At 63.8% G+C, this 13,433-nt stretch overlaps 1 protein-coding gene across 3 annotated transcripts in view; it reads right to left on the reverse strand.

Moving 5' to 3' along the window:
• The window catches only part of LOC140906229 (microtubule-actin cross-linking factor 1, isoforms 6/7-like), a 150,793-nt gene that overhangs the window by 60,752 nt on the left and 76,608 nt on the right, over positions 1-13,433 (reverse strand). For all 3 annotated transcript variants that reach the window (XM_073329791.1, XM_073329790.1, XM_073329789.1), the window contains 6 exons: positions 8,458-8,699; positions 5,393-5,512; positions 3,638-3,745; positions 3,164-3,382; positions 1,074-1,277; positions 362-593 (listed from right to left, as the gene is read on the reverse strand). In XM_073329791.1, the coding sequence (XP_073185892.1) occupies positions 362-593; positions 1,074-1,277; positions 3,164-3,382; positions 3,638-3,745; positions 5,393-5,512; positions 8,458-8,699 (1,125 nt within the window). The remainder of the gene's footprint in view (positions 1-361; positions 594-1,073; positions 1,278-3,163; positions 3,383-3,637; positions 3,746-5,392; positions 5,513-8,457; positions 8,700-13,433) is intronic.

Consider the following 13,433-nt stretch of genomic DNA (forward strand, 5'->3'; position numbering starts at 1 on the left):
CATCCCCAAGGACCCTGCAGAACCACAGACCCCCATCCCAGGGGTGCCCCCCAGTAATTCCTCCATCCCCAGGCCCAGTAGTGTCACCTGCCACCCGCCAGCCCCAGCCCCCACCCCACTCCAGGGCCTTGCTCCCTGGCTCCCCAGTTCCGGGCTCATGCAGCTTTCACTGTGCAAAGGGGCTGGTGTGTGGGGTGGGAGCAGCGCTCCGCTCTGCCCAGGGAGCCTGGCCCCCTCTGTCTTCACCGCACAGGCAGCAGGCTCGGCCCCGGGGTCTCTCGGGGTCGGGAGCTGCGGGGTCGGGAGCTGTGCCCATGGGGCGGCCCCGGGCAGAGCCTCGCGGGGCTGCAGGCACCAGTACCTTTCGCCGCAGCGTCGGCGGGAGCTGTCTGCATGCTGGCCAGCAGCTCGGCCCCCTGGCTGCGCACGGTCTCCAGTGCCACCCCCAGCTTCTCCAGCTCGCCCAGTGCCAGGCTGTTCTCGCAGATCTGCTCCCGCAGGTGGGCTGCGTCGCCCCGGACGGCAGGGGGGTTCTGCACACGGCCCTGGAGCCGCTCCAGGCTCTCCAGCAGAACGTCCATGCGCTCCGTGAGCTGTGGGAGACAACGCGGGGCCCACCGGGGGTTTCTTGGGGGCCCAAGGGAAGGGCCCCCAAAGCTCCGGCTGCCTGGTGGGGATGGGGATGGGGATGGGCGTGGGGCAGGCTGAGACCTGGGGTGCGGCTGGAGCACAGGCCAGACCAGCTCCCCCGAGCAGGGTCCCACCCGGGCTGGGCAGCACCCAGGGACCCATCGGTCCTTCAGGCACTCCTAGGTCTCCTGCCCCTGGCAGGCCAGGGCCCTTCCTGGGCACCGAGCAAAGGCTCTGGCCAGCCCATTTCTCGCCACCCACAGTGTGTGGGGTGGGGACACCGGGCTGGCTGAGCCCCTGGAGACGCTGGGCGAGGTGCCCACTGGCCAGCCCCGGGCACATGGGGGCCACATGCTGGGCCCACCGGGCCCACGGGGCTGGTTGGAGGCGGGAATCCGGGGCACGATGGGCCGGGGGCTCTGTCACGGAGCTTCCCTGTGTACCTGGCTGTAGCGCGGGATGGCGTCTTCCAGCACCGTGGCTGCCTGGCGCACGCACTCCCGGATGCTGCCGTACCGCTCCTCTGCTGCCTGGCACCGCTGCTGGAACGGGGCTCCCTGCTCCGGGCTCAGCTCCGCCAGCTGGGCGCAGACACGCTGCAGCTTCCCCATCAGGGGCCGGTGCTCAGCAAGGGCCTCCCGGAGACTCTGCGGGGACGGGCGCGAGGCAGGGAGAGGGGTAAACACCCAGCGTGAGGGCAGAGGAGGCTGAACACCTGGGGCGAGGGGGGTAAACATCCGGGGCGTGGGCACGGGGGGAGGGAATACCCAGCGTGAGGGTGGCAGGGAAACCCACAGAGCACGTGTGGGAGCGCGGGGAGCTCTGCTCTCTCCAGCTGCCCCCTGTGCCTCCCCAGACGTTATTTGTTTGGCCCCCCTTTGCCCACCTCGCTCCCCCATGTCCCGTCGATGCTCCGGTCCACCTCTGCCCACCGCCTCCCCTGGCCCCAGCCTGGCCTGATTCCCCTGTGGGCTGCCAAGCTCCCCGGTCACTGGCAGCCCAGAGAGCTGGGTCCAGGCTGCCCAGTGGATGGCACCGCCTGGGCCCTCAGCGCAGGGCAGTGCGGCGTGGAGGAGGGCCCATGCCCCGAGCTCCCGGTGACAGACCCTGCACGCTGCTGGAGCCGCTGGGTGCTTGGCACCTGGAGGATCGGGGCCCTGCCCTCATCCATTTAGGGTTGCCAACTTTCTGATCACAAAAAACCGAACTCCCTTGCCCCGCCCCCTTCCCTGAGACTCCGCCCCCTGCTCATTCCATCCCCACTCCCTCTGTCGCTCACTTTCCCCCACCCTCGCTCACTCGCTCATTTTCACCGGGCTGGGGCAGGGGGCTGGGGCGCGGGAGGGGGTGAGGGCTCCAGCTGAGGGGTGGGGTTTGGGGTGCAGGAAGGGCTCCAGGCTGGGTGGTGGAGCCGAGGGGTTCAGAATATGGGAGGGGGCTCCAGGCTGAGGGTTGGGGTGGAGGTGGAGGTACGGGCTCTGGGCTAGGGGGGAGGGTTCCAGGGTGGGGCCAGAAATGAGGGGTTCAGGGTGCGGGAGGGGACTCTGGGCTGGGGCAGGGGTTGGGGCGCGGGAGGGGGTTCAGGGAGCAGGCTCCGGGAGGAAGTCAGGGTGCGGGAGGAGACTCTGGGCTGGGGCAGGGGTTGGGGCGCGGGAGGGGGTTCAGGGAGCAGGCTCCGGGAGGAAGTCAGGGTGCGGGAGGAGACTCTGGGCTGGGGCAGGGGTTGGGGCGCAGGAGGGGGTTCAGGGAGCAGGCTCCGGGAGGAAGTCAGGGTGCGGGAGGAGACTCTGGGCTGGGGCAGGGGTTGGGGCGCGGGAGGGGGTTCAGGGAGCAGGCTCCGGGAGGAAGTCAGGGTGCGGGAGGAGACTCTGGGCTGGGGCAGGGGTTGGGGCGCGGGAGGGGGTTCAGGGAGCAGGCTCCGGGAGGAAGTCAGGGTGCGGGAGGAGACTCTGGGCTGGGGCAGGGGTTGGGGCGCAGGAGGGGGTTCAGGGCGCAGGCTCTGGGAGGAAGTCAGGGTGCGGGAGGGGACTCTGGGCTGGGGCAGGGATTGGGGCGCGGGAGGGGGTTCAGGGCGCAGGCTCTGGCCAGTGCTCACCTCGGGCAGCTCCCCAGAAGTGGCCATGCGTCCGCCCCGAAGCGGAGGTGGGGCCAGGCAGCTCTGCACTTTACGGGCTGCCTCTGCCCACCGGCACCGCCCCTGCAGTTCCCACTGGCTGCGGTTCCTGGCCAATGGAAGCCGCGGAGCTGGCGCTTGGGGCGGGGGCCGTGCACGGAGCCCCCCTGGCGTCGCCTCGGAGCTGAGGGACATATCACCGCTTCTGGGGAGCTGCACGGAGCCGGGCAGGGAGCCTGCCTTGGACCCACAGCCCCGCCACTGGACTTTTAACGGCCCGGTCAGGACTGGGCTACCTTTTCGACTGGGCGATCCGGCTGAGAACCAGACACCTGGCAACCCTACTCCCCTTCCACAGGGCCCCTCCCGGTCCCGGGGCCCCCTGCCCCGCAGCCTCGCTCGCCCTCCAGCCCGGCTCACCTGCAGCAGGTCCTGCTGCTCCTTGAAGGCTTCCCAGCTGATGGCGTCAGGGGAGAGCCGCGCGGCCACCCGCTGCGTCTCCTCCAGCCAGGGCGTGAGCTCGTCGTGGGCCTCGGCGAACTGGGCGAGCAGGGCCTGGGCGCGCTCCAGCTGCACTGAGCACGCTGCGCTCTCCAGGAAGAGCCGCTCAGCCTGCTCCCGGAGGGACTGCGCTGGCGGCTGGGGCAGAGACAGCTCACAGGGGGGCGCACAGGGCCGGGGACATGGGCCTTCTCCCCGAGGGCACTGGCTCTGCCCCGGCCCAGCCGCGGGCTGTGGGCCTTTTCCCCGTCACCCGCTGGCTGCTTCGGGGACCGCAGCATGTCAGGTACCCGAGGGGACGCCCTGGGATGCCCATCGCCCAGGCCTGGCGGCGCAGGGCAGACCGGGGGCGCAGACCCACGGGCCCTGGCCGGAAGCCGTGCCGGTTCTCACCTGTGGGGGCTGGCGTGAGGGCAGGGGCCAGGCGCGGAGCAGCAGGTCGGAGATCCCCAGCAGGCGCTCAGCCAGGCCACGGTGGTGCAGAATCTCGGCCGAGAGGAGCTGAGAGAGAGAGAGGCCTGAGCACGAAGCCTGCTGTTGCCCTTGCCCACGGGGGACACAGGCAGGTGAGGGTCCAGCTGCCTCTGCCCCGCCCCAGCCCCCCGCGCAGCCTCTGTAACAACACAGCGGCCCCCGCTATAGGCTGCCAACTCACCCGCTAGGACCACGCTCACTTCCCCACCCCTCCAGGCCCCAGGGGGTTCCCTCGGCGGACAGCCAGGCCAAACCCAGCTCTCTGTGGCCGCTCACGTGCGAGGAAAGCAGGTCCTACCCCGGCCGGCCGGCAGTGCTCAGGAGCTGCTCGGGCTGCGCGCCTCGCAGGCCTGAACATCCCGAACTGCTCATGAGACAGACGCCTGCACTCAGTCGGCGTCTCTGTGCGTCTGTGTACACGCTAGCGTGGCTCAGTCCGTGCGAATCGGTGCGTGCCGTGCATGGCGGTCGGCGCATGTACGTGGCTCAGTCTGCGTGAATCGGTGCGTGCCGTGCGTGGCGGTCTGCACGTGTACGTGGCTCAGTCCGTGCGAATCGGTGCGTGCCGTGTGTGGCGGTCAGCGCGTGTAAGTGTCTCAGTCCGTGCGAATCGGTGCGTGCCGTGCGTGGCGGTCGGTGCGTGTACGTGGCTCAGTCCGTGCGAATCGGTGCGTGCCGTGTGTGGCGGTCAGTGCATGTAAGTGTCTCAGTCCATGTGAATCGGTGCGTGCTGTGCGTGGCGGTCTGCGCGTGTACGTGGCTCAGTCCGTGCGAATCGGTGCGTGCCGTGCGTGGCGGTCAGCGCATGTAAGTGGCTCAGTCCGTGCGAATCAGTGCGTGCCGTGCGTGGCGGTCGGTGCGTGTACGTGGCTCAGTCCGTGCGAATCGGTGCGTGCCGTGCGTGGCGGTCGGTGCATGTACGTGGCTCAGTCCGTGCGAATCGGTGCGTGCCGTGCGTGGCGGTCAGCGTGTGTACGTGGCTCAGTCCGTGCGAATCGGTGCGTGCCGTGCGTGGTGGTCGGCGCGTGTAAGCGGCTCAGTCCGTGCGAATCGGTGCGTGCCGTGTGTGGCGGTCAGTGCATGTAAGTGTCTCAGTCCATGTGAATCGGTGCGTGCTGTGCGTGGCGGTCTGCGCGTGTACGTGGCTCAGTCCGTGCGAATCGGTGCGTGCCGTGCGTGGCGGTCAGCGCGTGTAAGTGGCTCAGTCCGTGCGAATCGGTGCGTGCCGTGCGTGGCGGTCGGTGCGTGTACGTGGCTCAGTCCGTGCGAATCGGTGCGTGCCGTGCGTGGCGGTCGGTGCATGTACGTGGCTCAGTCCGTGCGAATCGGTGCGTGCCGTGCGTGGCGGTCAGCGTGTGTACGTGGCTCAGTCCGTGCGAATCGGTGCGTGCCGTGCGTGGTGGTCGGCGCGTGTAAGCGGCTCAGTCCGTGCGAATCGGTGCGTGCCGTGCGTGGCGGTCGGCGCGTGTAAGTGTCTCAGTCCGTGAGTGTACATGTGGCCACGTGCCTGGCTCAGTCCGAGTGTCCAGGGGCATCCAGCGGCGTGGGGGGAATCCAGCGGCCTGAAGTCCCGGCGCTGGCTGGGGCAGGTGGAAGGCCTGGTGCCCTTGGCTGCTGCCCTGGGCGTCCGTGTGAACGGGAGCACGGGGCTGGGCGCTGGGCCGGCGTCCCTACCTGCTGAGCGGAGCGCTGCGAGCAGATGGCCTGGGCGTCCAGCCGGACCTGCCTGAGCTCCTCCAGCCGCTGGCTGAGCCTGGCCAGGTGGGCGTGTTCAGCCCCCAGCACCTGCTCAAACTGAGAGAGAGACGCCCGGTCACACGCCTCCGGGTGTGTTTGTGGGAGGGGGAGGGGGAGAGGAGCGTGCGCGAGGTGCTGCGGGGGGAGGGGAGCGTGCGCGAGGTGCTGCAGGGCGGGAGTGGTGACGCGCGAGGTGCTGCCTGGCGGGGGGGAGTGGGGCGTGCGCAAGGTGCTGCAGGGTGGGAGTGGTGACGCGCGAGGTGCTGCGGGGGGAGTGGGGCGTGTGCAAGGTGCTGCAGGGCGGGAGTGGTGACGCGCGAGGTGCTGCCTGGCGGGGGGGGAGGGGAGCGTGCGCAAGGTGCTGCAGGGCGGGAGTGGTGACGCGCGAGGTGCTGCCTGGCGGGGGGAGGGGAGCGTGCGCAAGGTGCTGCAGGGCGGGAGTGGTGACGCGCGAGGTGCTGCCTGGCGGGGGGAGTGGGGCGTGTGCAAGGTGCTGCAGGGCAGGAGTGGTGACGCGCGAGGTGCTGCGGGGGGAGTGGGGCGTGCGCAAGGTGCTGCAGGGCGGGAGTGGTGACGCGCGAGGTGCTGCGGGGGGAGTGGGGCGTGTGCGAGGTGCTGCAGGGCGGGAGTGGTGACGCGCGAGGTGCTGCCTGGCGGGGGGGGAGGGGAGCGTGCGCAAGGTGCTGCAGGGCGGGAGTGGTGACGCGCGAGGTGCTGCGGGGGGAGTGGGGCGTGTGCGAGGTGCTGCAGGGCGGGAGTGGTGACGCGCGAGGTGCTGCCTGGCGGGGGGGGAGGGGAGCGTGCGCAAGGTGCTGCAGGGCGGGAGTGGTGACGCGCGAGGTGCTGCGGGGGGAGTGGGGCGTGTGCGAGGTGCTGCAGGGCGGGAGTGGTGACGCGCGAGGTGCTGCCTGGCGGGGGGGAGTGGGGCGTGCGCAAGGTGCTGCAGGGCGGGAGTGGTGACGCGCGAGGTGCTGCCTGGCGGGGGGGAGTGGGGCGTGCGCAAGGTGCTGCAGGGCGGGAGTGGTGATGCGCGAGGTGCTGCGGGGGGAGTGGGGCGTGCGCAAGGTGCTGCAGGGCGGGAGTGGTGATGCGCGAGGTGCTGCGGGGGGAGTGGGGCGTGTGCGAGGTGCTGCAGGGCGGGAGTGGTGACGCGCGAGGTGCTGCGGGGGGAGTGGGGCGTGTGCAAGGTGCTGCAGGGCGGGAGTGGTGACGCGCGAGGTGCTGCGGGGGGAGTGGGGCGTGCGCAAGGTGCTGCAGGGCGGGAGTGGTGACGCGCGAGGTGCTGCGGGGGGAGTGGGGCGTGTGCGAGGTGCTGCAGGGCGGGAGTGGTGACGCGCGAGGTGCTGCCTGGCGGGGGGGGAGGGGAGCGTGCGCAAGGTGCTGCAGGGCGGGAGTGGTGACGCGCGAGGTGCTGCGGGGGGAGTGGGGCGTGTGCGAGGTGCTGCAGGGCGGGAGTGGTGACGCGCGAGGTGCTGCCTGGCGGGGGGGAGTGGGGCGTGCGCAAGGTGCTGCAGGGCGGGAGTGGTGACGCGCGAGGTGCTGCCTGGCGGGGGGGAGTGGGGCGTGCGCAAGGTGCTGCAGGGCGGGAGTGGTGATGCGCGAGGTGCTGCGGGGGGAGTGGGGCGTGCGCAAGGTGCTGCAGGGCGGGAGTGGTGATGCGCGAGGTGCTGCGGGGGGAGTGGGGCGTGTGCGAGGTGCTGCAGGGCGGGAGTGGTGACGCGCGAGGTGCTGCGGGGGGAGTGGGGCGTGTGCAAGGTGCTGCAGGGCAGGAGTGGTGACGCGCGAGGTGCTGCCTGGCGGGGGGAGTGGGGCGTGTGCAAGGTGCTGCAGGGCAGGAGTGGTGACGCGCGAGGTGCTGCGGGGGGAGTGGGGCGTGCGCAAGGTGCTGCAGGGCAGGAGTGGTGACGCGCGAGGTGCTGCGGGGGGAGTGGGGCGTGCGCAAGGTGCTGCAGGGCGGGAGTGGTGACGCGCGAGGTGCTGCGGGGGGAGTGGGGCGTGCGCAAGGTGCTGCAGGGCGGGAGTGGTGACGCGCGAGGTGCTGCCTGGCGGGGGGGAGTGGGGCGTGCGCAAGGTGCTGCAGGGCGGGAGTGGTGACGCGCGAGGTGCTGCGGGGGGAGTGGGGCGTGCGCAAGGTGCTGCAGGGCGGGAGTGGTGATGCGCGAGGTGCTGCGGGGGGAGTGGGGCGTGTGCGAGGTGCTGCAGGGCGGGAGTGGTGACGCGCGAGGTGCTGCCTGGCGGGGGGGGAGGGGAGCGTGCGCAAGGTGCTGCAGGGCGGGAGTGGTGACGCGCGAGGTGCTGCCTGGCGGGGGGGAGTGGGGCGTGCGCAAGGTGCTGCAGGGCGGGAGTGGTGATGCGCGAGGTGCTGCGGGGGGAGTGGGGCGTGTGCGAGGTGCTGCAGGGCGGGAGTGGTGACGCGCGAGGTGCTGCCTGGCGGGGGGGGAGGGGAGCGTGCGCAAGGTGCTGCAGGGCGGGAGTGGTGACGCGCGAGGTGCTGCCTGGCGGGGGGAGGGGAGCGTGCGCAAGGTGCTGCAGGGCGGGAGTGGTGACGCGCGAGGTGCTGCCTGGCGGGGGGGGAGGGGAGCGTGCGCAAGGTGCTGCAGGGCGGGAGTGGTGACGCGCGAGGTGCTGCCTGGCGGGGGGAGGGGAGCGTGCGCAAGGTGCTGCAGGGCGGGAGTGGTGACGCGCGAGGTGCTGCCTGGCCGGGGGGAGTGGGGCGTGCGCAAGGTGCTGCAGGGCGGGAGTGGTGACGCGCGAGGTGCTGCGGGGGGAGTGGGGCGTGCGCAAGGTGCTGCAGGGCGGGAGTGGCGCGTTCCCAAGTACCCACCCTGGGGAGACAGGGGCCTGGGTACGATTTGGAAGCTGGCGGGGCGATTCGCCTGGCTGGAACGTTCCCACACTGGCCCGCGTGTGCCCACGAGAGGCGTGAGGCGAGATCAGGGACGGGGGTGGAGTCTCAGCCCTGGAGGGATCCTGAACCCTTCCCTCACCTTTGCCCCCAGTACCTTTTCTCCGTCACTGGCACTGACCCGGTGCGGCCTGTCACCGGGCTGGCTGTCCCCAGAGGCCAGCTCCTTCTCCATTCGACCCAGCCAGAGAGCCAGGTCCTCCTGGGCAGCGTCTACACGGGACGAGGCCTCCAGGGCCTGCGCCAGCCGCTGCCGGATATCGCCGCTGCTCTGCCCCATGATCAGATACCTCATCCTCAGGGACTCCATCTTCTCCTGGGCCACCTGGGCTTCCTCCCCTGCCGAGGGATTCGGAAGTCAGGCAGGAGCACAGACCCTCTGATCTGACCTCCTCCGCCGCTCGGGAGAGCCCCCTCGTCCCTGCCCTGAGCCCACAGCGCCTGGCTGAGCTAGAGCAGAGCTTCTGAAAGATCCAGGCTGGGTTCCCATGCGCCAGGTGACGGAGAATCCACCAGGGCCCTGGGCGGGCTCGTCCCATCACTGCTAACCACGGCCCCTTAGCTCTAGGCTGCATTTCTCTCGCTTCAGATTCGACAAACCTTTGTCGGCTAGCTCAGAGAGTGGTGGCCTCCTCCCCGGGCGTGACCTGCATCCCAGGTACTGCCCCCAGTCTTTCCTCTCCGGTCGGTCGTAAACAGCTATTGTTCTCAAGCCCATCTCCCCAAGCCATCCAGCTGACCTGTCCCCAGCATTACTGACCACTTCTGTGCCACCTGCAGATGTCACCAGCAAAGAGTTTATCTTTTCTTCCAGGGGACTGATAAAGACTCTGAACCACCCTGGGCTGAGAACAGGTCCCGGTGGGACCCCACTAGAAACAGCCCCAGTGGATGACGTCTCTCCTTATGTACAATTATTATTTTTTGCACTCTGTCAATTAACTAATTTGTAATTCAACTAATATGGGACATAAGAACATAAGACCGGCCATACTGGGTCAGAGTAGTGGTCCATCTAGCCCACTTCTGACAGTGGCCAATGCCAGGTGCTTCAGAGGGAATGAACAGAACAAGGTAATTATCAAGTGATCCATCCCGTCGTCCAGTCCCAGCTTCTGGCAGTCAGAGGTTTAGGGACACCCAGAGCATGGGGTTGTGTCCCTGCCCATCTTGGCTACTAGCCATTCATGGCCCTATCCTCCAAGAACTCATCTAGTTCTTTTTTGAACCCAGTTATACTTTGGGCCTTCACAACATCCCCTGGCAAGGAGTTCCACAGGTTGACTGTACGTTGTGTGAAGAAATACGTCCTTTGGTTTGTTTTAAACCTGCTGCCTATTCTTTTCATTGGGTGACCCCTGGTTCTTGTGTTATTAGAAGGAGTAAATAACACTTCCTTATTTACTTTCTCCACACCCGTCATGATTGTATAGACCTCTATCATATCCCCCCTTAGTTGTCTCTTTTCCAAGGGGAAAAGTCCCAGTCTTATTTCTCTCTCCTCATACGGAAGCCATTCCAGACCCCGAATCATTTTTGTTGCCCTTTTCTGAACCTTTTCCAATTCCAATATATCTTTTTTGAGATAGGGCGACCACATCTGCACACAGTATTCAAGATGTGGGCGTACCATGGGTTTATATAGAAGCAATGTGATATTTTCTGCCTTATTCTCGATCCCTTTCCTAATGATTCCCAACATTCTGTTAGCGTTTTTGGCTGCCGCTGCACATTGAGTGGATGTTTTCAGAGAACTCTCCATAGTGACTGAAAGATCTCTTTCTTGAGTGGTAACATCTAATTTAGACCCCATCAATTTATACGTATAGGTGGGATTATGTTTTCCAATGTGCATTACTTCGTGTTTATCAACATTGAATTTCATCTGCCATTTTGTTGCCAGTTTTGTGAGATCCCTTACTCTTCGCAGTAAGCTTTGGACTTAAGTATTCTAAGTAATTTTATATCGTCTGCAAATTTTGCCACCTCACTGTTTACCCCTTTTTCCAGATCATTTATGAATATGTTGAATAGAACTGGTCCCAGTACAGACCCCTGGGGGACACCACAATTTACCTCTCTCCATTCTGAAAACTGACCATTTATTCCTACCCTTTGTTTCCTATCTTTTAACCAGTTACCAATCCATGAGAGGGCCTTCCCTCTTATCCCATGACAGCTTACTTTGCTTAAGAGCCTTTGGTGAGGGACCTTGTGTGACGAAGTGGGCCTGTTCTTAATCTTTCCTCCGAATATTGTGGGGGTGCCTCAGTTTCCCCTTTGCAGTTCTTAAGTATCTAGGGGGTGGGGTAAGGGTGTATGATCATTGCAGAGCCCTAGAGGGCAGGTGTGTGCAGGGGTCTGGACACAGTGAATGGCCAACACCCTGTTTCCTGGCAACTGATGGCCTGGGCCCTTCCCCCCCTGCAAGGTGAAAGCTGAAGGGTTGGAGAACAAAGGAATCAGGTGTCCACCTGGCCCAGGAAAGGAACAAAGCCCAGAGGAGGAGGGGCTGGAGGGAGTTTCAGTTTGGGGCTGGCTGGGACATGGAGTGAAGTGCAGACGTGGTTGTCTGGCTCACGGCCCCCCAAAATGGACCCAGCCGAGAGGTCCCGTTCTCTGCACCTGCAAGCTCTGTTTTAGACCATGTTCCTGTCGTCTAATAAACCTTCTGTTTTACTGGCTGGCTGAGAGTCACGTCTGACTGCGAAGTTGGGGTGCCGGACCCTCTGGCTTCCCCAGGAGCCCCGCCTGAGCGGACTCGCTGGGGGAAGCGCACGGAGGGGCAGACGAGGCTGAATGCTCCGAGGTCAGACCCAGGAAGGTGGAAGCCGGGTAAGCTGTGTGTCCTGAAGACAGGCTGCTCACAGAAAGGCGACTGCCCCAGAGTCCTGACTGGCTTCATGGGGAGCAGTTCCAGAGCATCGCCCAGGGACTCCGTGACACCTTGTCAAAGGCTTTCTGAAAACCTAAGTACACTATATCCACTGGATCCCCCTTGTCCATATGCTTGTCGACCCTCTCAGAGAATTCGAATGGATTGGTGCCACCTTCATGTTATACAGTGCTAATGTGTTTGGACAGTGCTAATGTGTCCAGCATGACTAAGTCACCCGTCTTACAGAAGGTTCAGCACATTACATCAACCAGGCACCACACTGGGGTTAAGGAGACCTGGGTTCTTGTCCTGGCTGTGCCCCTGGCTTTCTGGGTGACCTTGTCTCTTTCCCTCTCTGTGCCTCAGTTTGCTCACCTGTACCTTTAGGGTAATGATAAGAATAACCTTGAGCAGATCACTGCGGACTACGTGGCTCTGGGAAGAAGGATAAAGGAGTTTGAGGCGCAAGTGGTGTTCTTGACCATCCTCCCCGTGGAAGGAAAAGGCCTGGGTAGAGACCGTCGAATGGTGGAAGTCAACGAATGGCTATGCAGGTGGTGTCGGAGAGAAGGCTTTGGATTCTTTGACCATGGGATGGTGTTCCAAGAAGGAGGAGTGCTAGGCAGAGACGGGCTCCACCTAACGAAGAGAGGGAAGAGCATCTTCGCAAGCAGGCTGGCTAACCTAGTGAGGAGGGCTTTAAACTAGGTTCACCGGGGGAGGGAGACCAGAGCCCTGAGGTAAGTGGGGACGTGGGAGACCGGAAGGAAGCACAAGCAGGAGAGCGCGAAAGGGGAGGGCTCCTGCTTCATACTAAGAAAGCAGGACAAACAGCAAATTATCTCAAGGGCCTATACACAAATGCAAGAAGCCTGGGAAACAAGCAGGGAGAACTGGAAGTCCTGGCACAGTCAAGGAATTATGACGTGATTGGAATAACAGAGACTTGATGGGATAACTCACATGACTGGAGCACTGTCATGGATGGATATAAACTGTTCAGGAAGGACAGGCAGGGCAGAAAAGGTGGGGGAGTAGCACTGTATGTAAGGGAGCAGTATAACTGCTCAGAGCTCCGCTATGAAACTGCAGAAAAACCTGAGAGTCTCTGGATTAAGTTTAGAAGCTTAGAAGCAAGGCTGATGTCGTGGTGGGAGTCTGCTATAGACCACCGGACCAGGGGGATGAGGTGGACGAGGCTTTCTTCTGGCAACTCACGGAAGTTACTAGATCGCAGGCCCTGGTTCTCATGGGAGACTTCAATCACCCTGATATCTGCTGGGAGAGCAATACAGCGGTGCACAGACAATCCAGGAAGTTTTTGGAAAGTGTAGGGGACAATTTCCTGGTGCAAGTGCTGGAGGAACCAACTAGGGGCAGAGCTCTTCTTGACCTGCTGCTCACAAACCGGGAAGAATTAGTAGGGGAAGCTAAAGTGGATGGGAACCTGGAGGCAGTGACCATGAGATGGTCGAGTTCAGGATTCTGACACAGGGAAGAAAGGAGAGCAGCAGAATACGGACCCTGGACTTCGGAAAAGCAGACTTTGACTCCCTCAGGGAACTGATGGCCAGGATCCCCTGGGAGAATAACATGAGGGGGAAAGGAGTCCAGGAGAGCTGGCTGTATTTAAAGAATCCTTATTGAGATTACAGGGACAAACCATCCCGATGTGTAAAAAGAATAGTAACTATGGCAGGCGACCAGCTTGGCTTCACAGTGAAATCCTTGCTGATCTTAAACTCAAAAAAGAAGCTTACAAGAAGTGGAAGATTGGACAAATGACCAGAGAAGAGTATAAAAATATTGCTCAGGCATGCAGGAGTGAAATCAGGAAGGCCAAATCACACCTGGAGGTGCAGCTAGCAAGAGATGTTAAGAGTAACAAGAAGGGTTTCTTCAGGTATGTTGGCAACAAGAAGAAAGTCAAGGAAAGTGTGGGCCCCTTACTGAATGAGGGAGGCAACCTAGTGACAGAGGATGTGGAAAAAGCTAATGTACTCAATGCTTTTTTTGCCTCTATCTTCACGAACAAGGTCAGCTCCCAGACTGCTGCACTGGGTAGCACAGCATGGAGGGGAGGTGACCAGCCCTCTGTGGAGAAAGAAGTGGTTAGGGACTATTTAGAAAAGCTGGACGTGCACAAGTCCATGGGGCCGGACGAGTTGCATCCGAGAGTGCTAAAGGAGTTGGCG

Source organism: Lepidochelys kempii, chromosome 2 (genome assembly GCF_965140265.1).
Source record: "Lepidochelys kempii isolate rLepKem1 chromosome 2, rLepKem1.hap2, whole genome shotgun sequence".
NCBI lineage: Eukaryota > Metazoa > Chordata > Testudines > Cheloniidae > Lepidochelys > Lepidochelys kempii.